This window comes from Leptosomus discolor, chromosome 1 (genome assembly GCF_034619465.1).
Source record: "Leptosomus discolor isolate bLepDis1 chromosome 1, bLepDis1.hap2, whole genome shotgun sequence".
Lineage (NCBI taxonomy): Eukaryota > Metazoa > Chordata > Aves > Leptosomiformes > Leptosomidae > Leptosomus > Leptosomus discolor.
Window position 1 is genome coordinate 82,544,611 of NC_141391.1, and position 24,162 is coordinate 82,568,772.

The following is a 24,162-nucleotide window of genomic DNA, read 5'->3' on the forward strand; positions in this document are numbered from 1 at the left end:
CCAGCGGTGGTGGCACTTCAGTGGAAATCCTGTTTTCCAGCCCTAATGATGGTTTACTTAGCTACTCATTTCTTACGCTGTTTCGGTCTTCTCCCCTTCCTTATCTCCTTTTATTTGGACTGCACAGCTGTAATCCACAGTCACTTTTTTTCTCTTTTTATTTTCTTGTCCATCCAAGGAAAAAAGTACTTATCAAGACTGCAAAAGGCTATTACTCTGAGCCATCAAGGTTTTGTTTTACTGTGGGCAAGATCCTTCTGTCCGCCCAATTTCATACTCGATGCTGGAGGCTGCACCTGCTTGATAAAACCTCTGCCAGACTTGCCAAAAGTATTCCTCAAAAGCAAGGAGAGGAGACACAGGAGATCAGATGTTGACCAACATACTCCAGAAGCTCAAAAAACCCACCACTGCATCGTAAACAGCAGCAAATTATGGCCTGTGCTGCTTTTAAATAGTGGCGTGGAGGCATTTAGTTCAGGAAGCCAATTTGGTATCAGCTTCTTCCGGGCCGAGTGGCCCCATCTGCCTATTGCAGTTTAGTTTAGCTTTGACTGATCCCAGTTACATAACTGTACACTTAAGCTCATAAGTTGTAAGGTCAATATCAGGTTAAACTGTTGCTGTGTAAAAGACAATATAGGCAAAGCCCGAACAGTCCTACTGCCACACTTATTTTTCTGTGTATCTGATGCAATTCCCAGCTCAAAGCTCGTCAAGAGATTTCCTTTCCTTCTTGCATACCTCTACAATTTTTTTTCCTTCTTCCACTTCTCTCCCAGATTATTTTTACTTTTATAATACATCCAGGAAGATGACAAAAATGGAAGTTAGAAAAGCTAAATTGACAGGAATGCTTCTGTACCATCATTTTACTACAGGCATGGAACTGAAGTGGTTTAGGCAGCACATCATATGGCCTGTCATGAGCACACTGAACTACCAGGAAATGGCACAGGCAAAGATAACAGTGTTTCGCAAACTGTTCAATATTTTTAAGCCTAAAGTGACCCACAATTGTGCTCCCCATGGAGCCCAACTTCAGAGCAGGCCTGTCCCGATTGCACACTGTCCTGAATGTAGATACCTTGTAAGCCCTGGGCTCCCTAATGTTGGAATATGCAGGCAGCCTGGGTTAAATGAGCTGGCAGGAAACCTACCTGGCAAGCAGTTACTGAAACTTCCCTGCCAAATCCAGCAAGATTCTGCTACAGCACTGTCAAGCTGTCTCTGCAAAGCACTTGAATTTGAGAAGGGTTTGGTTGGGGGTTTTTTGTTGTTTGTTGTTTTTTTTTTTTTTAAGTTCTACTGACATCTTTAAAAAAAAAACACCCTGGCTTTCTCTACTTTTGTGAGACACCAACAGTGTAGCTCCAGTGTCATGGTAGGGTATGCCTCACGGAGTAGTAGCACAGCAACAACTTTGGAGAAGAGTGCAAGAAAAGAAATCACCCTTCTTATAAGCCTACTTCAAATGTTGATGCTGGAGAGCATCATACCTTCTGCAGTAATCCAGCAATTTCTATTCCATCAAAGGTATGTTGTAGCACAAGGGAAGACAGCAGAGTTCTCATTCTACTGTGGAAAGCAATGATACTCAGAGTCCCAGAACTACAGAAAAAATTAGGTCAGAAGGGACCTCTGGAGGTCACCTGGTCCAATCTCCTGCTCAAAGCAGGGCTGGCTTCAAAATTTGGTTTGGTCCCTTGGGGCCTTGCCCTGTGAAGGGTTGTCTCTAAGGACAGAGATTTCAGAGTCTCTCTGGGCAACCCATTTCAATACTTAACCAGTCCTGCTGTGAACGTTTTTTTCCTTAGATCTACTTAAAATTCCTCTGGCTGCAACTTGTGACTCTCATTGTGCAACTCTGACAACACAGAGCTCCATCTTCTCAATCCCCATGTAGGTAGTAAAAGTGGAATTACATCCCCCCTTATTCTCCTCCAGATGAAACAAATCTCGGCCTTTCCTTGTACATTAAGCACTCTCATCCCCTATCTTGATCACCCTCCACTCCACTTGCTCCAGTATGCCGACATCTCCCTTGTACAAAGGAGCCAAGACGTGGACTGACAAGGCCAAAGTCACTTCCCTTGACCTGCCAGTTACCTTTTTGCTCGTATAACCCAGTATGCAGACATCCTTTTCTCCACATGACGCACCTTCCACTGCTCACCAACTTATCTAACTGGTTTTCCTCTGATCCGTGTGAGGTGCTGTAATTTAGCTGCATTTGGGCTAAAAAACAGGCGGGAGGCTCTGTTACATAGTTCACTCCAAGAAAGGAACGTATGCTCATCTGTCACATTTGCTCTGCCTCTGTTGAGGAGAGGTTTATGAAAGAGAAAGGTTCCATCTGAGCCTCGACAGAGCGTGGAAACGGTACGTGCTCAAATCTCAAGCACAGAAAAGGAACAAGAAGCATTTTGGACAGTGTGCCAGAGATTTTTCAAATATGCAAATTTAACCATGTAAATCTTACTGATTATTCTACTAAAACGTTCCCCTAAAACCCTCCATACAGGCTGACTGCCAATTACATCACATTCTTTTAGTGAATATAGAATTAAGGCACATTATCCCTGAAAAAAAGCAAAACTTCTAATTGTGTTTATTTAAGTAATTTGGCCACCTAATTCTCCCAGCTGGCGACGGTTTGGTACCCGCTCTCAGGCACAGTCCACTTTGTGTATTGTTTGTGAACAAGCTGCCCCCTTCTAAAGACCTATGAGACGCGTCCCTGTGGCGCACTGCTACAAGGGCTGTTACCAGATGCAGAGATACAAACATATGCTTAAGAAACAGTAGTGAAGCAATGAGCAAAAGGCACACCATACTTTGTCAGCAGGAATGTTATGAAATAGCCACAAGAAAACTCAACCATATTGTTCTAATTTAGGATAGAGTAGATAGGGTCTTATTTTGGAGCATGAAAATGTAATCTATCCCAGTCTCTCTTTCCCCAACGCCCCTTTCAAATAACAGTCTGCACTGCATCCACATTAAATTAACAGCTAAACATAGCTGACTTCCAACCAGGATGTTACAAGGATTTAGCCTTCCTATATACACATACACTTACAAAAGAAATTGTGGCAATGCAACTGAGATCAAAATGTTGCCCAGAATCCTTTTAAAATAGAGAGCAGGGAAAAGAGAAGAGGGATTTCTTTATGATTTAAGAAGGATAAATATGAAATATGTACGATCAAACCAACAAAATTTGAGATGGTACAGCAGATGCGTTAATCCACGTTCTTTAGTTTAAAATTCTCCCATTTCACGTAAGCATTAGCTTGTCCCAGAGCTTGGTGGCATTGTATAAAGAAAGAATTGCGTATCTTCTAAAAACAGAAGACGGTGAGATCTCTTGGACAGTTTGCCCAAAGACTCTATTGTGCCTAAACTCTTATGGGAATACAATTCAGAGAGATTTATTCAATAAATTAAAAGAAATACCTCCTACGGGAAGCAAAAGACATAACAGAATGAAAAACATTTCCTGTAGGAGGAATATTTTTAGACTTTTAGAGAGGCAAATGAAAACTGAACAGAGCACTGCCAACTGGTTTCTTACCACATTACTCTCAGTAGGGTGCAACTCAACTGAAATTACCCTTTAGAGAAAAAAAAAGAGAAGGACAGTGCTCAAAAACCATCTTGCCGTATTACAACAGTGGCAGAAAACAAAGGCATAAAGCAAATAAAACCTGAAAATAGCAATGGAAAATTTGTATTATTCTTCCTCTTACAAAATCAGTTATAGATGTTCAGTGATGGGAGGTACAGTCCCATCACTGAAACACAAATCCAGCAAGCCAGTCCTTCGGTGAAGCATGACTCTGAGGCAGTGCAAAAGTAATCTTAATCACACTATAAAAAATGAATCATTCAGTTGTTAGCAAAGTCTGTATCATACTCTGTACTTTGGTGAAAGCCATTCTGTCCGTTTATGAGACAAACCATTTATGAGAACAAAAGGACTCATTAACATTTGACTCGGCCAATCCAAATAATAGGCTACAGCTACAGTGAAGCAGCTTTTTTTTTAGCATGAACTTCAGGTGATGAAAGCAAGAAAAAGACACGTTGTCTTCCTTTTTAATGTTTGGCATGGAGAATATCTGAAGATATACATAACAAGGACAACTGGAAATGGATAAAAGACAAGCCCAACCAGAAAAGGTCTGAGTGCATGGAACAAGAACTCATAAATGAACAGGGGAGAAAAGAGAAAAGAAAGATTTACCCGAAGCCCTATCAGGTTCTCAGCAGCCACAGGCAGAGTTTCTGCATGGGACTGAGTGCTCATGTGCATCCTCACTAAGGGTAATGCTCAAAAATCTCTTTTAGACCTTACACTGTCAAAGAGTCCTCATGGATAAATACCATAAATGAGAAGGCCTCTTCTTTGAGAGGATACAGAAGAGAGCAGGTAGGAAGACCCAGAAAAGACAGTTCTGGTTTCACAACTTGGGATGCTGATGCATGCTGTTCCCACAGCCAGGACAGTGAGTATGATGACATAGGGATGAGAGCTTTAGGGTGGGAAACTGATGTGTTTTTACGGGCCAGAGACACAGTACCTAACCTACTTAGCTCCAAAAACACGAACATGTGGTCCCTAACATCTGGTTCCAGTACAATAATGTGGCGAGCGTCAAGCACTGGAAGCTCATCAAATCCTTCAAAAATACTCTTAACTCTCCCTGGGATTTAATAACGCCTTGCTGACAACCAGAGTGGAACAGCCGTGTAACTTCAAATAGCCAGTCTGTAGACATGTAGGAAAAGCTGAAACTCTGTGCATAAATTTCCATTGATAGGCATTATTGCAACAGGGTAAGAATAGATAAAATATAATAGACATTATTTTGAACAAACACAGATTAAAAGTCTGCACAAAACAAGAGTTTTAAAGAGGTGAAGTAAGTAAAATTCCTAGGACTGAATGATAACTAAAGGCTTTGCTTTCTACCCTATACTCTGTTTTGACTAGTAGTATTCCCACCAAAAGTAAAGCACGCACTTGAGTACTCTCAGATTGAAGTCCGAGAGCTCAAAACCTTGCAAAATTGGACGATGAGTCACAATGTCAAATTCCAATGAAGTCTGAATCTTGCCCTTACCTCCTTATTGCCCCCCTTCCAATTTCTATAAGCTGAATGGAGTATTTGGCCTTCGACCCTCCAGACACCTGGTTCAGTTAAAAAACAGTGTAACCCAGGATGTACAAAAGCTATGTTTTAAAACATCGGGTTAATTCCAGTGATGCCTGCGTTCTCAAATACTACACCACATAGCCAGAAAATCAAATACGAGCAGCATTATATCATGTTTAACGACACTTATAGTATTGCCCATAACTTGCATTTTCATTACCTTTTTATGTTAAGATTTCAACCCTGCAACTCTGACACTGATACGATCTAGTTACTACTATACCACCATGAGTGTTCATCCCTATTTGCTCAGAACTCCCTGCTGGTTTCCATTATGATATTTATATCTGGAAGGAAAAAAATCCCCCAAAAGATGCTTAATACCTATATGCTTATACAGCCGCAACACCGCAGAAGAGTGAAGAGAAACTCCTGAAAAGCTCTCCACCTCCAAATTGTCACAGCTGTAGCTCTTGTCATACAAGTGAGCCTGCAAAGCTAAATGTGCCACAACTCCATCATGAAGTCAAGACAGCATTTTGGGTTGCTGATATTTTAGAGGTTGCTCAAAATTCATTTTCAGTCTCATTTCTATTATTTTCAAAAGTTCCTTTTCCATTACTTAAGCAATGCACACTTGGGGAGAATTCTAACCGTCCTAGCTGTCAGCTCCCATATTTTCACCACATTTCTTCAGACGTAACTTAATTGGGAATGGGAAGAGTGCATTTGCTAAATTCAGAAATGCTGAATATATTTAGTTACTTTTAATGGCATTCCTCTTCATATGAGACCCACAACATTTCTGCCCACCGAATTTTGCAATTACAGAACACTTACAGCATTGAATGAGACCAACTGAGGCTGAAACTAATCTATGTGTCTAGTGTTTCAGGGTGTCTTATGGAAGAAAATAAAGCAGAACAGTTCAGTGTTAAATACCAGCACACAAAGTTTTTTACTGTAAAAACCAAAAAACTTCCAAAATACAGTTCTCACACATCTCATTAAAAAGTCCCCCTCAAAGGGAAAAATGCAAGTTAGCAATCTGGCGATGGGGGAGTGTCCAGTTTTTTAAATGTTTGGAGGAAGACCAAAAAAACAAGGTGACAAAAAGCCATTTAACCACGCTTGGCCCCCATTTTGCTTCCTGGACAGTTAATCAGGCCTCTACATGGGAATATGTTCAAAACTCTTCCATCCATACAGAAAAATGTCTGGGTTAGGAGTCAAGGTGCTTAAGGATAACAGACACTGAGCTCTTCAGAGATCATTATGGCAAAAAAGATCAACTGCTGCTGATGTCAATTTAATATATTCTCTGTGGTTCCTTCCCAAAGATGGACAAATTTTCAATCTGACGGGGAAACAATTCTAGAGCGTCTCATCGGAACAAGCCGCACAACAAACACAGGCAAATGCAGGGGCAATGAAGTCAAAAACACGAGGCCAAGACCTCAGCAAAGATAAAGCCTGTAAGACTACGGCAACTGGAGAGCAATAAATATGACATTGTCATAAGAAACTAAATATTGAGGAGGGATTCCATTAAAATATTTGCATGTATAGTGTTAAATTACTTTATTGGGGAGTACTAACCTTTAGACGATGCGAACTATTGCAGCCTTCAGTGGTAGAGCCTTATCCCCAGTTCCAAGCGCAGCAGCTTTGCGTTTACACCTTGAAAGCTTCAGCTTCACTCCTGGTTTGATATTGACAAACATGCTGTCACATCAGCACCACTTGAAGTTCAATGCCTAGTGAAAACTGGGGAAAGGATGTTTTCACTTACTTATCTCTTGCTAGATCTTTTGGAAGTGATGCAGCATATATACTTTTATTTCACGTTTTCTTCATGCATCCTAACGAATAGGAGAAAACTGCCTTCTTTCTCTCTTTTCTGTAGGGAACCTACAATTTTCAGAATATATATCAATCATTGCTTAGGAGTTGAATAGGGGAAGGAAAAATAAAGAAAAGCTCTCCCTCCTCTAAATTTAAAATCAACAGGTTCTGCTCCTGCAAACTGGATGATGCAGTCCTTTCTCTCTCCAAAACATGTTGTCCCACTAACCTCAAAGAAAAACACTCATGTGAAGCACCCAAAGATATATATCCATATGTGAATGTGACCTCTCAGTTCGCCCAATTTTTAAGAATTTTGCTTTAGCCTTTATCTCTGAAAGTGTTTCTCATATATGTCCTTCTGTCAGCAGTTTTGAAGCAAGCACTGGCTGTAACAAAGCAGAAAGAAGTAAGCTAGCCACTCACAGCAGCTTGGAAAAATGGAGTTAAAATTAATTTGCAAAAAACAGTGACGATCAGCAGGAAACTTTGGGAAGCAAGGAGATAAGGAAAGAGGGAATCTGAGAATGCCTTCCCAATGGATTTAAACTCTTAAAGTATCAAGCAAGTGAATTTATGGAAGCTGACCCCCCAGCACCTATCAGCTGAAACTGGTTGTGAGCGTTCACTGCTTCCGACAGCCATGCCCTAATCACTCCATATAGCTCAAACAGAAGTCATAAACTAATTTTAGCTAAACTAACGTTGTTCTGATATTGCGGATTAACATCTCCAATGTCCTTGGACCTAGTCACAGCTTGGCCAGCCGGCAGGATGACTCCTGGCTTCTCCCCCAAAACTTGGGGAGGAACCAGGGCGACCTTCCCTCCTGCACCACAGGGAACCCCTTGTTCTGTTGGGCTGGATCGACAGCCTCCCTGGGCAAGCGAGCAGGTCGATTGCAGGCTGCGCCAGGAGGAGGACGAAGTGAGGAAGGGCTGAGCCAACCACCCGCAGCAACCCAACGGCGCTGAGGTGAAAGTTGCAAACTCACAATGGTGCCTCCTGCTTCCCGGCGGGCAGGCACGCAAGCTGGGGCTACAATTATTTCAAAAACAGCTCTCCCCCCAAAAAAGCATATTAGCTGGAGATTAACGTTTAATTAGTCAGTAACACATGGAGTATGACAGAAAAATAATCAGGCCACATAAGTTCAAGTGTGTAGATTTGGTTTATCATAACAAAGAGATTACTCACATTCATTCACATACATTTGTTATACGCAAGCTGTGGCTTTCCATTGCTGTCTTTAGGACAGGACAATAAGCAGAAGAATTAACACAACTTGAGACTTCACACGGCTCTATTCATTTTGAGCTAGTTTGGACTTTTCACCCGCCAAATGTATCCCAGTCAGCCACTGTAAAACACTTGCATCCTTCACTTGTAAGGGAAGCATAAATGTATGACTAAATGTTGGCAGAATCAAGGCATTAAGGTATCTCTGCATATTTTTATCACCTTTTTTCCATGATATTTAGTTTACTTAGAGAGTCACTTAACCTTATGAAACACTTCATGAAAGCATTATAGTCCTAACAGACAATTTTATAAGTGAAAGTGAATTTTCTTTAAAGAAAATGGCTTACAGGGACAGCTGAGATCTGATGGGAATTGAGGATGAATGCTTTTTTCCCTTGTTAAAAATCCCCCCCGGCTCTGCCCCGCTGAAACCTCTGGAAATCTTGTCACTGATTTCCACAGAGCCAGGAACAGGGATTTTTTTCTATTTAAGCAGCTTATACATGAGCAGATAATAGAAAGGGGAAAGAATACTTGTCAGCGAAGCAAAGCTCTACTAAAAATAATCTTTACAGTTGTAAGATAGTCTTATGAATAAAATTACATGTCGATAAAGAAAAGCCAGATCACACGAGAGATTTCTCTGTCACATGATGCTTCACATCCAAAAATCTGTGGACCCAAGAATATAGGCCTAACACCTTTCTTTGTGTAAAGCCTTTAGGTGTGACCTGCTGCTGAAAATGGAAATCCCCTGTGCACTCTGTCATTCCATTAAAAATTATTTAGGTATGGCCACGTGAACTGAACAGCAACCCTTCCCTCCCCGGGCCAGTAGACAGCGTTGCGGTACAAAATGCTGAAGTCAAAGAACAATAAAAATGGTAAAACAAACAATCTATCCTTCTCTTGGCCTCCTATCAAAGCTGTTACGAACATTTCGGCCTCATATACAGAAATTGCAGCTCAGGCTTGAAAATCTGAATACAGCTGGGCCAGGCGCTCCTGTCGCTGGAGCCCTGAAGCACCAGGCTGCCCCAGCCTGAGATTCGCACCACTCACGCACCAGCACGTCCTGCAAACCCCATCTTCACCACGTCCCTCTAGATGCTACCAGACAGCTCCAGCTTGGGACAGGTGTGGCAGGTCCTGCTCAGAAGTTATTATTTGGGGGGGGTTTGAAGAGAAAATTACCATGACATTTTTCCTTCTCTACTGCTTCCAAGATTAGGGTAGGGGGAAGAAAATAATTCCCACATGTATCTCCTGAAATATTATTTTTAGTGCATAACCCTAGGCTTGCACAGTGGCTTTAGAGAAATATTTTCCAAAAAGTGCAATTATACTGAAGGTGTTGGAATGAAAGTAAAGAAAACAAGTTTTGCAATGAACACTTCTTTTATTCCCCAGCTAACAGGAGGGGAATTTTTAAGTACTCAACTCAAAACCTTCCGTGCTCATTTTCACCTTGCAGTCATCTAGTCAGTTGTCTTTCACAGCTGAGTAAAATCATTGTCATGATTTACTTCCCTTTCTAAGCCGAAAAAAACGGAACTAGAGATTTCCTATTGAGAGTCTAATAATTTGGATAATACGACCTTTTAAAGTTACAGTATTATAAACAGTTCTTTCCTTTTCACCCAAAAAAATGTGGCAGGTTTTCACCTCCTCAAGCACATTTGCTTTGCCTCAGCTAGGGTGAAGCCCCAGAGACAGAGAATCCTTAACATCCTAAAAACTGAACAAGTCCTTTTCCAATAAAGACTAAACAAGGAAGCAAACAACTAAATCCTTCATGAACAATGCTATTTTATGATAAAACCAAACTGAATGACCATTGGGATGCATGCCTGTAAATAAGACAGGGAATATGATCAAATTATGTATGTGGAGTTTCTTTTAAAATACAAATTAAAATAATTTATATGTGTCATTGCTGATAGTTACAGAATCACAGAATCATAGAATCAGGTTGGAAGATCCCTGTAAGATCACTAAGTCCAACCGTCAACCCAACACCACCATGCCCACTAAACCACGTCCTGAAGTGCCACATCTACATGTTTTTTAAACACCTCCAGGGATGGTGACTCCACCACTTCCCTGGGCAGCCTGTTCCAATGCTTGACCACTCTTTCAGTAAAGAAATGTTTCCTAATGTCCAATCTAAACCTCCCCTGGCACAACTTGAGGCTGTTTCCTCCTGTCCTTTCACTTGGTACTTGGGAGAAGAGACCGACCCCCACCTCACCACAACCTCCTCTCAGGCAGCTGTAGAGAGCGATAAGGTCTCCCCTCATCCTCCCCTTCCCCAGACTGAACAACCCCAGTTCCCTCAGCCGCTCCTCATCAGATCTGTTCTCCAGGCCCTTCACCAGCTTCACTGCCCTTCTCTGGACACGCTCCAGCGCCTTTTCCAGTGAGGGGCCCAAAACTGCACACAGTATTCAAGGTGCAAATATAACCAAGTTAATACTTGTAGAATGCCTTAAAAATAGAAACTGTGAAACCAGGAGGTATCAAGTTATATGGCAACTGACATACAATGCCACAAATTCACAGTGACAACGCTGACCTTCCCAAAATTGTTCTCTTACAACAGAATCACACCTTGGGGTTTTTTTTCTAATGTAAAGATATCAATTATTTCTTTTAACCTTACACTCACATGTGTGTCTTGGTTACTCTAAAAATCAGGACTCACCAATAGGAAAGATGCCTCCAAAATACAAGACCACATCTCGTTAGTGTAAACATCCATTTTTTAAATGTATGAAATATACTACTCAGCCAGGTTCAAATGCCAAGTAAACAACAATTTGTCAGAGAACAGCGCTGCAACATCACATGAAACTTCGCTCAACCAGATTTAACTACAAATTACATCACTGAAATGACACTGTTAGTAATATAATACACCCCCACAAAAAAAAAAAAAAAAAGGTTTGACTATTTAAAAATCCAAGATACACACCAAATTAGGAAAAAAAAAAATTGTACTTTTGAATTCGCAGTCTGAGGATGTGCTGGGCTACATGGTTTGACAACACACAGATCTGAAAAAGATGCCCCAAGTGTCCAATACCTTCGTGTGGATTCAGTAAAAACAGGGAGACGCGCTTATGGTTGCTGATCAGAGACCATGCTCTGAGTCTTGGACTCGGTCAGGAAACTCTGCACTGGAAATCTGACGTGTCTTCTACTTTTTGATGTTTCTTATCAAATCGTAAGTGGATAAGCAGCCAACTCGCTCTTAATTAGTGTGAGCATCGAAAGGTCGTTACCCACTGTCTCACTGGAGGTTTTTTGTCACTGACACTGCAACTCCCACAAAGTTCTTTGAAATCATGAATTTTTTACTATCTTAAAATTCAAGTATCAAGATGAAATACTGCTCAGAGCAACTTCTGATCACAAGACTTAACAATAACCCATTTTTGAAAACTGCTAAAAACCTTCGCTGCCTCTTTCAACATCAGCCTGAAGCCACCACGCAAGCGCTGACACCCCATCCCAGCTGGCAGGTGTTGACAACTTTCATACCCCAAGCTAACAGGAGGATGCAGAGGCTCATCCAGAGTCAGAGACAGCCTCCGCCCTTAAAAACTACTTTTTATAATCTTGTGCCGTCATGGTGCCTGGTTTGGCTTTGGATCTCAGGTCACTGTGTAAGGTAATGATTTTTCTAGGATTCCACTGAAACAAGGGGGCTGTTTTGTTGATAGATCCAGTAAGTATTGGCTATTTATAATAAACACAACTTAAATGGAAATGGAAATAAAAGGAAAAGGCTGCCTTCTGACCCCAACCCAAAAGCTCCATGAGGCACTACTAAACAGTTAAGCGGGAAACCTCATGGCCACAAACAGGACGGAGAATTCCTTCAAACAAAAAATTTCTTCCTTCTCCTGCTACAAAGGGCCACACGTAACCAACTCGCCGAGCAATCGCCATCAAGAAACAACGCCACATTCTCCGAATACATTCGCCCACATGGTATAATATCTGCAGCCCAACACTGATGATATCCAAGTTAAACGAATAAATATTTGCACTGCAAAGTTGGATTTCTCTCGGAATGAGATCGCTCCTCGTGTGGTTTTGACACGTGTGCATTGTCAAATAAATCACAGCTCACTGGGTATGCACGTTAAAAATTATTTGTCTGTCTTGTTAGAAGCCTTCACATACGTCTGTTTACGATGTGTGAAACTGGGAGGGAAAGGTTTTACGTGCTCGGGACAACTACATATGGAGCCCGTCGAGGGAACATCAAACGCCGCCGTCCGTCCCACCAACGCCGCGGACCCCCGCGCCGGGCGCTGACACGCCCGCCCGCTTCCCACGGCGGCCTCGACGGCACCCGCGGCCCCAGCCCGGGGCGCGCCCGGCCGTCCCGCGGGCACCACCGGAGCGGGAAGGCGGGTGGGGGGGCGCAGGCGGCTCCCTCCCCCCCCCCCCCCCCCCCCCCCCGCAGGTCCGCCCCGTCCCGGCCACCGCCGGCTGCGGGGCTCAGCGGGGCCGCCCCGGCGGGACGGGCGGGCCGTCGGCGGCGGGGGCGAGGGCGGCGCGGCGGGTGCCCGTCCCCCGGGGGCGGGCGGGCCTACCTCGGATTTCCACACGACGTAGGCGGCGGGGCGAGGCCCGGGCGGCGAGGGCTGCCCCTTCCTCTGCTGCAGCCAGCGGCGGGGCGACGAGAAGATGCTGTTGGCGGGGCCGCTCAGCGCCGAGGCCGAGGGGGTGCGCGCCAGGAAGGGCAGCTCGCAGCCGGGGCTCCGCTTCCCGCGGGGGCTCTCCTCGTCGAAGAGGGCGCTGCCCGGCGGCGACCGCTCCAACGGGGTGCTGGGGGTGGAAAAGGAGGCGCCGGGGGGCGGCGGGGCGCCCCGAGGGCCGTAGCGCTCCCCCGGGGGGCTGCCGGCGGCCCGCGCCCGCGGCGCCCGCCCCGCGCCCTCGCCGTCCTCCCGGCCGCCGCCGATGATGGCGGGGTCGAGGCTGCGCGTCTGGCGGAGCCTCCGCTTGGAGAGGCTCTTGGCGGCGGCGGGGGCGGCGGCGGCCGGGGAGGAGCAGGAGAAGACGCTGCTCAGCAGGCTCTGCGCCGACATCGCGGCGGACGCTGCCCCGGGCACGGCGGGGGGCGGCCGGGGGGTCCTGGGCTCTCGCTGCCTCTGCCTCCGGCCCCCGCCGCGGCGGCGCGGAGTGGGGCGGCTCTCGGGGCGTCCCCCCCTCGCCCGGGCTCAGCCCCCAGCGGCGCGGCCCGACGGCGGCATCGGGGGGCTCATGGCGGCGTCCGGCGCTGGGGCTGCTCCGGGGCTGCCGCCGCCGCCGCCGCGGTCACTTTGCTGGGAGAGAAAAAAAAAAAAAAAAAGAAAAAAAAAAAGTTACGAGAGAAAAGGGGAGGGAAGGAGGCAGCGACGGAGCTTTTATCTCGGCTCGCCGCAGCCTGCCAGAGTCACTCCCCCCTCGGCCGCGATGCGCACGGGAGCCGCTCGCCGCCCCCCCACCCACCCCGTCGGGTCCCCGAGTGGCGGGGCCCGCCTGCCGCCCCCCGAGGCGTGGAGAGCCGGTCCCGGGGCTGCCCGCACGTCGGGGCTGCGCGGGCAGCGGGGCTGCGGCTCCCGGGCGCTGCCCCGGGCGGCCCCGACGGGGCGCTGCGGCCGCGCTGGCACCGCGGGGCTGTGTTTTGGGGAGGGATCGAGCAGCGAGGGACAGCTGGTTTTCGGAACGATCGTGCCGCAGCCGTAGCCGGGGAAAGCCCCGGCCTGACCCTGCCAAGTCCAGCGGCGCATCCCCACCCCGCCGGCGTCCGCTGATGAGCGCCGGGGCGCGCTGGGCTGCTGGCTCTGGGACCCCAGTATCCTCCCGGCCGAGCCGGAGAGAGCTGGTGCCTTCAGGGAAAAAGTACAGCAACAGGCAAGTGCTTGCAGTGTACGGCACACGTCTGTAGGGCTACTGGGACCAGGTCTTAGGCAGAGCTCGACCAGCAATTATGTTCTGACCCAAGTCTTTCCATCCTGTGCCAATTTGAGAAGATGGCCTTACATATTTAACCACAGCAAACACGTACTTTGAGTGCACGGTCCGCTACCTGAGTCCCACAGGCAGCATGGATCACTCAAGACCTGTAACTGTTCTGCTGGGTGGGTGATGGCAGCAGACAAAAGGAATGGGACCAATGAAGCTGAGCCTCCTCAGGACAAGTAGCTAAACTTGCTCGATCCTCTGTAGAGACTTTTTTCTGCTCGCTTTTCAAGCATAGATGAGGAAACCTTTATCAGGAGAAAGGAACAAGCTTGGGAAAGCCAAAACCGTAAAGAAACGCAGGAACAGAACACACGCAGGGGAAGAATACCACAGAGCCCCACGAAGGCTGGCAGCCAGCCAGCCAGCTCCTTCCCCACCTGGAGTGAAGGAAACAGTCCCGCAGCCACAGGACCTGAGTCCTGCCCCCCTCTCCCAGCTGGGAACATTAGAGTCCTCCCTTCACTGGAAGCAGTTCAACAGCAATGTTTGTCAGGTTCTATCTGGAGGCCCCACACTGTCATTTACATAGTGTTTCAACTTTATTAAGCTGCAGCTAACCATTAGCTTGATGGGCGAGTTCAGATCTGTGGCTCTTTTATCAGTGAAGACTACAGCCGTTAACATTTTTTCCAGATGAAAAGCAAAACACACAAACCCAAATCCTGGTTTGCTTTCAGACCTATACTTTCATTTGTGGAGAGAGTGGAAGACACCTAGGGAGAGACTAGACAAGAGCTGCAGTGCAAGGCTTGAATCTCCCCTGTCTCAGATCAAGTCACCATTAGGCTACTGACTCTCTGGGGCCTAGGCATCCTGCTTTTGACCTGAGAAACCACCATCTCCACAGTCTTCCCAAAAGTATGGCAGACAGCTCTTAAAATTACTTAGAAAAAGCACAAAAACATCTGTTTTGGGAAAAAGGACTCGAGCACAACACAAGCGTTATTTTCTCCTCATGCTGCATTTTCTCCTTAAACCCCAGTACAGGGTTGTGTTGCCCTCCCAGGTGCCTGGAGCCTGTGCCGCTAAGTGCTCCGTGGCAGCATTTTCTAGTTTCATCAATAGAGGGAGTAGACAGTCCTTTCCTTTGGGGCCGCCTTTGAGGTTCATAAAGAGAAACAGCACACTAGCCCATCCACTTTCAAAGGGAGGTGTTCTGGTTTTATGTAATGTTTCCAAATGGGATTTTTTTTCTCAATTTTTTTTTTTTGTCTGAAAAGGAGCTTTTCCTCCCTTATTTTAATAAACTGTTCTATTGCCTAATTCCAAAGCCTGCTAGTTCCTCCACAGCTAAGGCTGCAGCTGTTTCTGTTTAAAGCTTCATTTTGCCTCCTCATTAATGCCTTCAATAAGGTCTCACGCTTGAGACTAAAAAGAAGGTCTGAAGCATAAAACAATGATCCGAGTTTGTTTCTGCGGTTCTGTGCCCATGCTAACAATTTGGTTGAAAGAGACATGCCTACAAGACAGCTTTACAAACCAAGTATTCACTTTGGTCCTCTACAAACGTATCATCAGAACACCAAGGGACAGGAAGACACGAGGGAAAAAGGCAGAGGGGGAAATTCAGAGCTGTAATCACATGAGGAGCAGAGAGGACAGTTAGGCTGGCCTCCAAAATCCACTGGAAATGGTTTCTGCCTTTCTCAGGAAGGTGCATTGCCTGCTTGAAAGAGCTGATACTCTTGGGCACAGCCAGCTGCCAGCAGGCAAACCTCCAAGTGCAGACTCAGATCCTTATGCACCACACACACAACCTGTGGAGGAGACCAAAACGATCAGATAAGTGCTATTTTAGGAGCATACGTCAGCTTAACAAGTAACTACTCTAAATGAAGTGGGAGCAAACCATTCTTATTTCCACCTACTTCAGCCCAGGTATTACTGTTGTCCAGCTGGTTTTCTCCATGAGAGGCCTCACGAAAGATTATAGTTCTCGTGAGACAGAGGCCTGGAAAATCACACCTGCAATTCAGTTGAGTAAATACAGCACGTGTATAGAGACACTTCATGGAGACAACTTCACTGCCTGCCTTAGCTGCCGGCTGTGTCTTTCAGGGGCAACAGCAATATAAGCACTTACTGATTATTTTTTAAGTTGCTATTTATTATCATTACGAACTGCATTATTGTGAGATTTGGGAGCACCACCCATGCAGCTAGGCTGCGGGGCTCTGCTGCGCACTGTACAAGCACAGAACAAAAAGACAGTCCTGGTCCCCAAACCTCAGCGGTAACCTCCAGCCACAAGACATCAGCTGTGCAGCCATATATGCAGAAGAATTGTGAGACAGTACTGGTTGATGCAATATTGGTCATCAGCCCTTCTCTTCTGAAGCAAAGCTGTTTGTGTAACTGCTGCCCGTAAGGTTGCAATAGCAGTCAAGGAACTGGGCAGTCCTCCCTGGAGCTAGGGGTAGTGGTATAGACAGGGGATGTGCTGACTTCTGGAGACAGAAGGGCTTTCCAAACAGTTTGCATGGTCGTGGTTTTTTTACAGTGAAAGCTTAAACCCAGTGAGGATGTTTGTTCTATCTGACTGCTTGTCACCACCTTACGCAGCAGTCAGCTGTCTCACTGCAGCATGAAAGATCCCTCCTCAACTTTTCCGGTCTGTATTTCTGAAAGTGAGTAAGAGTGATATGGATCTATAATGCAATAAGAATTCAGAAATATTTTGAGGGATGAGTGTATCTGAGAATTATGACTTTGCAGTCATAGGTTTTATTATGAAATATCTTCAATCCTAGCACACAGAGCAGGAATATAGAAGCACTCCCTGCACATACAGGCATGGTGGTTGGGAAGCTGTTGGTGAAACCGTGAAGGATGTCAAGGGCAACAAGAGCAGCTTCTACCACCACAGTAGCAGTGAAAGAATAAACAAGGAAGATGTGGGATCTCTGCTGAAAGCAGCAGATGACTTGGTGGCTTAGTGACAACAGACACAGAGAAGGCTGACTGTCTAGGGCACAAGTCTTATGAGAAGCCTGCTGAGGGAACTGGGGTTGTTCAGCCTGGAGAAGAGGAGGCTGAGGGGAGACATTATCGCTCTACAACTACCTGGAAGGAGGTTGTAGTGAGGTGGGGGTCAGTCTCATCTCCCAGGTAACAAGTGATAGGACGAGAGGAAACAGCCTCAAGTTGTGCCAGGGGAGGTTTAGATTGGACATTAGGAAAAATTTCTGCACTGAAAGAGTGGTCAAGCATTGGAACAGGCTGCCCAGGGAAGTGGTGGAGTCACCATCCCTGGAGGTGTTCAAAAAACGTGTAGATGTGGTGCTTAGGGACCTGGTTTAGTGGTGGATTTGGCAGTGTTAGGTTTACAGTTGGACTTGATGATCTTAAAGATCTTTTCCAACCTGAATGATTCTATGATTCTACTTAATGCCTTCTTTGTCTTGATCTTCACCAACAAAGTCTCCCAGCTCTGTGTGCTTCAAGGAGAAAAGAATCTGTCAATAGTGGAAAAGGACCGAGTCGGGGATCTTCTCTTGAGGAGTCCCAGCCCATGCAAGTCTGGGGAAGCAGCTGGGATGCATCTGAGGGTGCTTAGAGAGCTGGCCGATGCCACTGCAAGGCCACTTTTTATGTTTGAAAGGTTATGGAGATTTGAAGAAGTACTTAACAACTGAAAAAGGCTAAATGTTGCACATATCTTCAAAAAAAGCAGGGACAATCCAAGGAGCTACAGACTGGTGAGCTTCACTGTGGCAAAATCACAAAAGCAAGGTCTCTTGAAAGCCATTTCTGGGCATATAGAGGAGAAAAAGGTAACTGGAAAGACCCAGCATGGGTTTACCCAAGGGTAAATCATGCCCGACCAACCTGATCACCCACCTTGATCCATGGATGATGGAAGAGGAGTGGACAGGAGGCTTTTGGCACAGTCCCATAGCTTCCTTGTTGAGGCAATTAGATGAGAGAAAAACTGATTGTATCATAGTGATTAATGGTTCATACTCTACCTGGAAGCTGGTTACAAGTGAAGCTCTTCAGAAGTCTGTCTTGCAACCTGTCCTGTTTAATATCCAAGTCAGTAGCCTGGAGGAGGACACAGAGCGCACTCTCATCCAGTTTGTGGACAACATCAAATTAAGGCGTACAGTCAACACGCTCCAGGAAAGGGCTGCCATTCAGAAGGGCCTAGGTAGGCCCAGATGAATGGGAAAACAGGGATCTTGGGAAAGTCAGTGAGGACAAATGCACTCGGTGTGGACTAACCCCCTGCGTTGCTATGGACTAGGCACTGACAGGCTGGGGAGCAGCTCTGGTGGGAAGGACCCTGGGTGCCCTGTTGGCCAATGGACCAAAAATAAGCCAGCAGGAAGCCCTGGCAGGGATGAAGGCTAACAGCATTCTGGGCTGCATCAACAGACGTGTAGTCAATAGGCCGAGGGAAGCGATGATTTGCTTTTACACAGCATTCAACAGCCCTCATCTGGAACCCTGTGTTTAGTTTGGGTGCCCCCAATTAAGGAGGACCTTGATAAACTTTAGCAAGTCCTTAGGAGGGCCACCAAGACAGGTTGGAGCTGGAACATTGCCCTGTGAGGAGATGCCAGGAAAGCTGGTCTTATTTGGCCTGAGAAAGGGAAAACTAACAGCAGCCTTCCAGTGCCTGCGAGGGATGTCCCCTCCCACTTCAATGACTGCAGTTCTAACCAAATATGTGTGTTGGGTTAAACTCAAGAAAACCTTAACCTTCAGAAAATTTTAGAGATTTCGTATAGTGGTCTATCACCTGTCTTACTGGCAAGCTGGCTGCATGGGCACAGTTTAGAGAAATTATGGTGTTACTGTACTTCTAACAATCTCTGGTGTTATCAAGGCCCCATTAATCTAAAATCAGGAGGAAACACTGGACAGAATTTAAAGTCAAATTATTTAGAAGCTCATCACAGTTGCACTTGTTTTGATAGCATTTTAAAGAAGATTTGTTTATCAAAATATGAGCGTATTCCTCTCAAGCATTAAGCAAAGTCTGTTTTGTTCAGACTTCTGAACAAATCTCTGAAAATAAGGGTGAATTAGAAAATAGGACCATTTTGCTACTCTTATTCCTTCAGAATTTATTAAGCATAAGAAAAGTGAAGCCACTCTTTTACCTTACTTTTTTCTTACAGAAGAATTTATAATTTTGTAATTTCTGGGATTTGATATTTTGGACAAGAAGACTTGTAGTTAATTTTAGCTCTTCCAGTTTTTCTGTGAAGACAGAAGAGCTGTTATGTTTTTTACAGAACTTTTGTCTATATTACAGTGGAAGTGATCTATAGGGATTTCAGCATAGCATTCAAAGCTGCTTCTCCAGAGGAGAAAGTGCCACAGAAGCATTTGTGGAAGCAGCTGGGGAGTGGGTGCACAACTTAAGTCCACATGAGGAGCCAGCACCCACCTTTGGCTCCCGTGGCATTTGACCTTCCTTCGCTCAGGTGATGACCAAGGACTGCGATAGCGCGGACCTGTTTCTACAGAGGCCACCATGTATTTTGGCAGTGACTGTGGCAAGATGTGTACGGCTGTGCCATGCTAACACAGAAAGTGTTCTGACGTGACTAGGAAGGAAATTGCCCGTAGGGCAGCATTTCCCCTAAAGTCCTCACATTCCCCTACTTCTTACCTGGCGTGGGACTCTGCAGGTCATCCTGGGCATCTGCAGGACATCCTGAGGAGTCTTGGCAAGTGTTTGCCCAGATTGGCTGCTCGGTGCTTAGCTAGGCCAGCTGAATCTGGCTGCTAGCACCCTGAAAAAAAAAAAAAAAAAAAAAAAAAGAAAGCCCGTTTTCTTTAAAGAGAAGAAGATGCTCATTTACACTGAAAGGGAAAAGCGATGGAGTGTCATTACTCCTCCAAACGTTTGCTCTACTGAAGCAATGACAACAGTGACTGCTACTGTATACTTACTATACAGTAGCATAGATATATAGTTATATATATAGTGTGTGTGTGTATATATTACTTTATATAATTTTATATCTATAGTGTGTATATCCGGTATGTATATAGGTACACTATATAGTGATATATATGTATTTATATATATATACAGTTACATGGAGGGAGAGTAAATACGTTAGGTGCTCCAAGCCCAGCACTGAAGTGCCGAACAACACGAACCCACGGGACACGCCGGGCGCCGCTCAGCCCCCTGGCCCACCGCGGGCCGCCCGCCCGCCCGGCACAGCCGGTCTCGCATCCCGGCCCGGGCTCGCACCCCGGCCCGCGCATCCCGGGACTGGGGCCGGGGCCGGGGCCGGGGTCGGGGTCGGGGTCGGGGCCGCGGCCGGTCGGGGCGGGGGGCGGAGAGGCAGGCCCCGCCCCGCCCCGCCCCTGCCCCGCCCCGCCGGGCCGTAGCCCCCGCCCCCCGCCGCGCCCCCTGCCCGGAGCCGCCGCCGCGCTGATGCCACGTGGGAGGCGGCGGAGCCGCCGTCGGCGCCGGGCCGGAACCGCGGCCCCCCTGACGCTGGGGACGGCCCTCGCCGGGCGCCGGGAGGAGGGGAGGTCGCGGAGCCCCCGGGACCGCGGCGGGATCGCCGAGACCCGATGGGTGCTCGGCGCCGTGGCGCCCGGTTCGCGGCTCGGCCTCCCGGGCCTAGAGGCGCTGGCGGCGGCGGCCGGGCCTAGGGGCGGCTCCCCGCCCTGGGCGGCGCCCTCGCTGCTCCAGGTGCCGGCGGCGGCCCAGCCGGCCCCGCGGCGGGAGGGCAGCGACCTGCCCGCCGGCGCGCCGGCCGCCCTGGCCGTGCTGCGCCTTCAGCCCGGCGCCGAGGGCTCGGCGCGGGCGGCGGCGGCGGCCGGGGCCGCGCCGCGCCTGCGGACCGTCTACGTGAACCCGCGCTGGCTGGAGCGGCAGGCCGCGCTGGGAGCGGCGGCGGCGGCGGCCAGCCCCTGCGCCGAGGCGGCGGCGGCGGCGAGCGGCGCGGCCGGGGGCCCGGCGGCTGCGGCGGCGGCGGGGCAGGGCGAGGCGGCGCCGGCGGCGGAGGCGGCGGCCACCCCCTACGTGGGGCTGCGGCGGCCGCTGGGCTACCAGCTGGCCAAGGCCACCAAGGAGCGGATCTGGCGGGGGGAGTTCATTGACCTCTTTTCCTTGCTCCACACAGAGCTGGCCCCCGAGCACGGCCCGCGCCCGGGGGACACGCTGGACCAGTGGGTCTCGGCCTTCCTGGTGTACGCCAGCGTGCTGTGCGAGAAGCACCCGGCGCGCTGCGGAGCCATGTTCAAGTACCTGGACACCATCCGCAAGCTGCACGCCACCTACGGGGGCACCTCGTGGATGAGCTACGACGAGGACTTTCGGCGGCGGGCGGCCAAGGACCCCACCCTGCCCTGGGGCGACGTCGACCTCGACCTCTGGATGAAGTGGATGGCGCCCCTCAAGTCGCTCGTCAGCAGGCAGCCGCGTGCTGAGGGCGAGACGCAGGCCTCGCCGGCCCCACCACCGCCACCACCCTCCCAGAGCCCCAAGCAGGAGGAGAAAAGCCAGGTGTGACGGGCCGGCGGCCGCGGTGGTGCGTTTTCCCGCTCCCCTGACCGGGCGTGGTGCTCCGAGGAGAAGGGGGCAGTTGGGGTGCCCGTGAGTTGGTTGGCGGCTCCCGCCTCACGGCGCTGACCCTTCGCTCGTGCGAACCGTAGGGCCACGGGGTCAGCTGGCGAGGCGTGGGTCCGTACGGGTGTCCGGCTGGCCACTGTGGGAGGCGTGGGCATTGCTGAAGCAAAAAGCACGCTCTCGACAAATTGTTTGTAGCATTTATTGTTCTGGCCACTGGAAATTAGGAGCCCCGCTAGTTCTCTCCCCTGGTGTCTAATTGCGTTTTCCTTAAGATGTTAGAAAAAAGCTGTTTCGGTTTCTTTTTTCCTCTGAGTTGTCTTTAAAAAAATTAACTTTCTCGGCAATACAGTTATCCGTATGTAACACAAAGAGTACGGACTCTCCTGTTACTATGGGAGCATGTGGTAGTTGCAGGCTGTGTAGGAGGCCAGAAAAATTGATGTGAATAAACTTAGATATGAATGGCCACAGCTTGCCAATTCACTCTGATTGTAGTCTGGTTTGGGACTCGGTCGATTTAACCCACAAGTTCTGGCCCGTTTAGTGGGAAGAGATGGTGGGTGTGATTAGGGGAAGTAGGGAATATCTTTGTGCACGTTGAGGTTTTGCTCTCAGTATAGGCATCGAGTGTGCCTGAGTTGGTATAACCCGTGATGTACATGGGTAGATCTACTCTTTCCGTCGCCTGAGCTGTGACAGCGAGCCCCATGGGTACAAAGGGCTGCCTGCCTGTATGGGGGTTGTGCTGCTTCTCTTATATCAGTGGCTGTAGTCTGGCAAATCCCCAGTGCAGAAAATGCTGAACTCTGAACGTTATCTTTCATGCCAGCTGAATGATGGTAGGGAGATTCTGTTGTGTTGGCTATATTTATTTACAAGTGTTTTTTTGAGGGACCGTAGGAAGAACCGTTGTGTTCCTGAAGGTGGGTTTTGGGTTTTTTTTTTTTTTGCTAGCTAATCAGATGCTGTGCTTCCCGGGGATTGCCAGCACAGAGGAGTGGCTAAATTGTTCCACTTGGTAGCCTGAGCTGGAAAGGGAGGACCCTTTTTCAGGGTATTTGGAAGTGTTTGGTGTGTCACACTGAGGCCTGGCTTTGGTACCTATCAAAAGCAACTTCTCTGGGCTGACCTGTGACAAAGACAGGGAGCAAACACCGCACAGTAATATAGATAAACAGTTGCTGGTGCAGGCCTTGTCGCCTTGGTGCCTTCTGTGCTTGATGCTCTAGATTTATGCAACTTTTTCTGATATCTCTGTTTAGATTTCTGCGCTCTCAAGAACAACAGCTCAGTTCTTATTTTGCTACGGATCTTATGTGAGCACCAGATGGGCAGTGGCTTATAGCTTTCATCTCATCCAAGACTGGATCTTCAGCTTGTCATGTTAACGAGACTTGTAACTTCTTCCACAGCAGCCGGTCTGTCAGTGCCGAGCTTTTTTGTCTGCTGAGGCACCAGAGGTCTCGCTCCCCTTTGGTTTTGGTTTTGTGGAGATTGCTCAGTTGATTTTTAGCAGTAGCATTGACCCACGCCCCCCCCAATTGTGTTCAGAAAAATTAAATACATTCATTTTAACTAAGTAACTTACAAAAGACCAGAAGTTTAATGGTCGTAAAACCAGTAGTGCTTCAGCAGCACAATGAAAAGCAGAAGTAAAAGTTATGCAGTTCCTCAGCTTCTGGTATTAGAGCAGGTTTAATTGGTGGCATATAGTCTGCTATAACTGTTTAAAAGAAAAAAGTGCCTTAGCTGAAATAATGGTTTGAGTAGCTGTTAAATGTAGGTGAGGCCTAGGATAGAGCATGAATTTATCACTGGCAGGGCAGCAGCAAGGAAATGTTGCTCTCTTGGAGGTGACCTGTGGGTTTCCCCTGCACCACCCCTGCTCTTTGCAAGCTCTAATTATGCTGTGTAAAACTACTTCAGAGAAATAAGATGTGACTTCCCACTTGGGCAAAAGAATCAGAGAATTAAAATGGGAGGGAATAGCCTTTTATGGGCTTATGGCTTTGGCCAGAACCTAAGCTTTTCTACATTCATGCTGTCAAGAGGAAGAGGAGCTGTTTTACAAAGACCTTTTCTTCCAGATTGTTTGGACTGATTTTGTTTTCATAATTTCAAGGGACAGCATTAGGCAGTCTGACTGGATTTCATTTCCCCTTTCAGTTCAAGGCTGCTTAAATTTCAGCGTGATGTAGTGCCTGTATCTCTGGTTCTGCAGTTCCACAGAAGGTTAACCAGTAAAAACAAAGTCAAGGACAACAAAGTGTTGTGCTTGAAGTTAGCTGTCCTTTCCAAGGCACCAATGAAGAGCTGCAACTTTGCTTTACACAGAAAGAACAG

At 47.7% G+C, this 24,162-nt stretch overlaps 2 protein-coding genes across 2 annotated transcripts in view; one reads left to right on the forward strand and one right to left on the reverse strand.

Annotated features, from left to right (window-relative positions):
- The window catches only part of ARHGAP6 (Rho GTPase activating protein 6), a 339,292-nt gene extending 325,941 nt beyond the window's left edge, over positions 1-13,351 (reverse strand). Inside the window, exon 1 of the mRNA XM_086460885.1 lies at positions 12,857-13,351. Coding sequence (XP_086317011.1) covers positions 12,857-13,351 — 495 coding nt within the window. The remainder of the gene's footprint in view (positions 1-12,856) is intronic.
- Positions 13,352-20,673: 7,322 nt separating this feature from the next.
- LOC147416246 (uncharacterized) lies at positions 20,674-21,759 on the forward strand. The gene has a single exon (XM_086482007.1). The coding sequence runs from the start codon at positions 20,674-20,676 to the stop codon at positions 21,757-21,759; it is 1,086 nt and encodes a 361-aa protein (XP_086338133.1).
- The last annotated feature ends 2,403 nt before the right edge of the window (positions 21,760-24,162 follow it).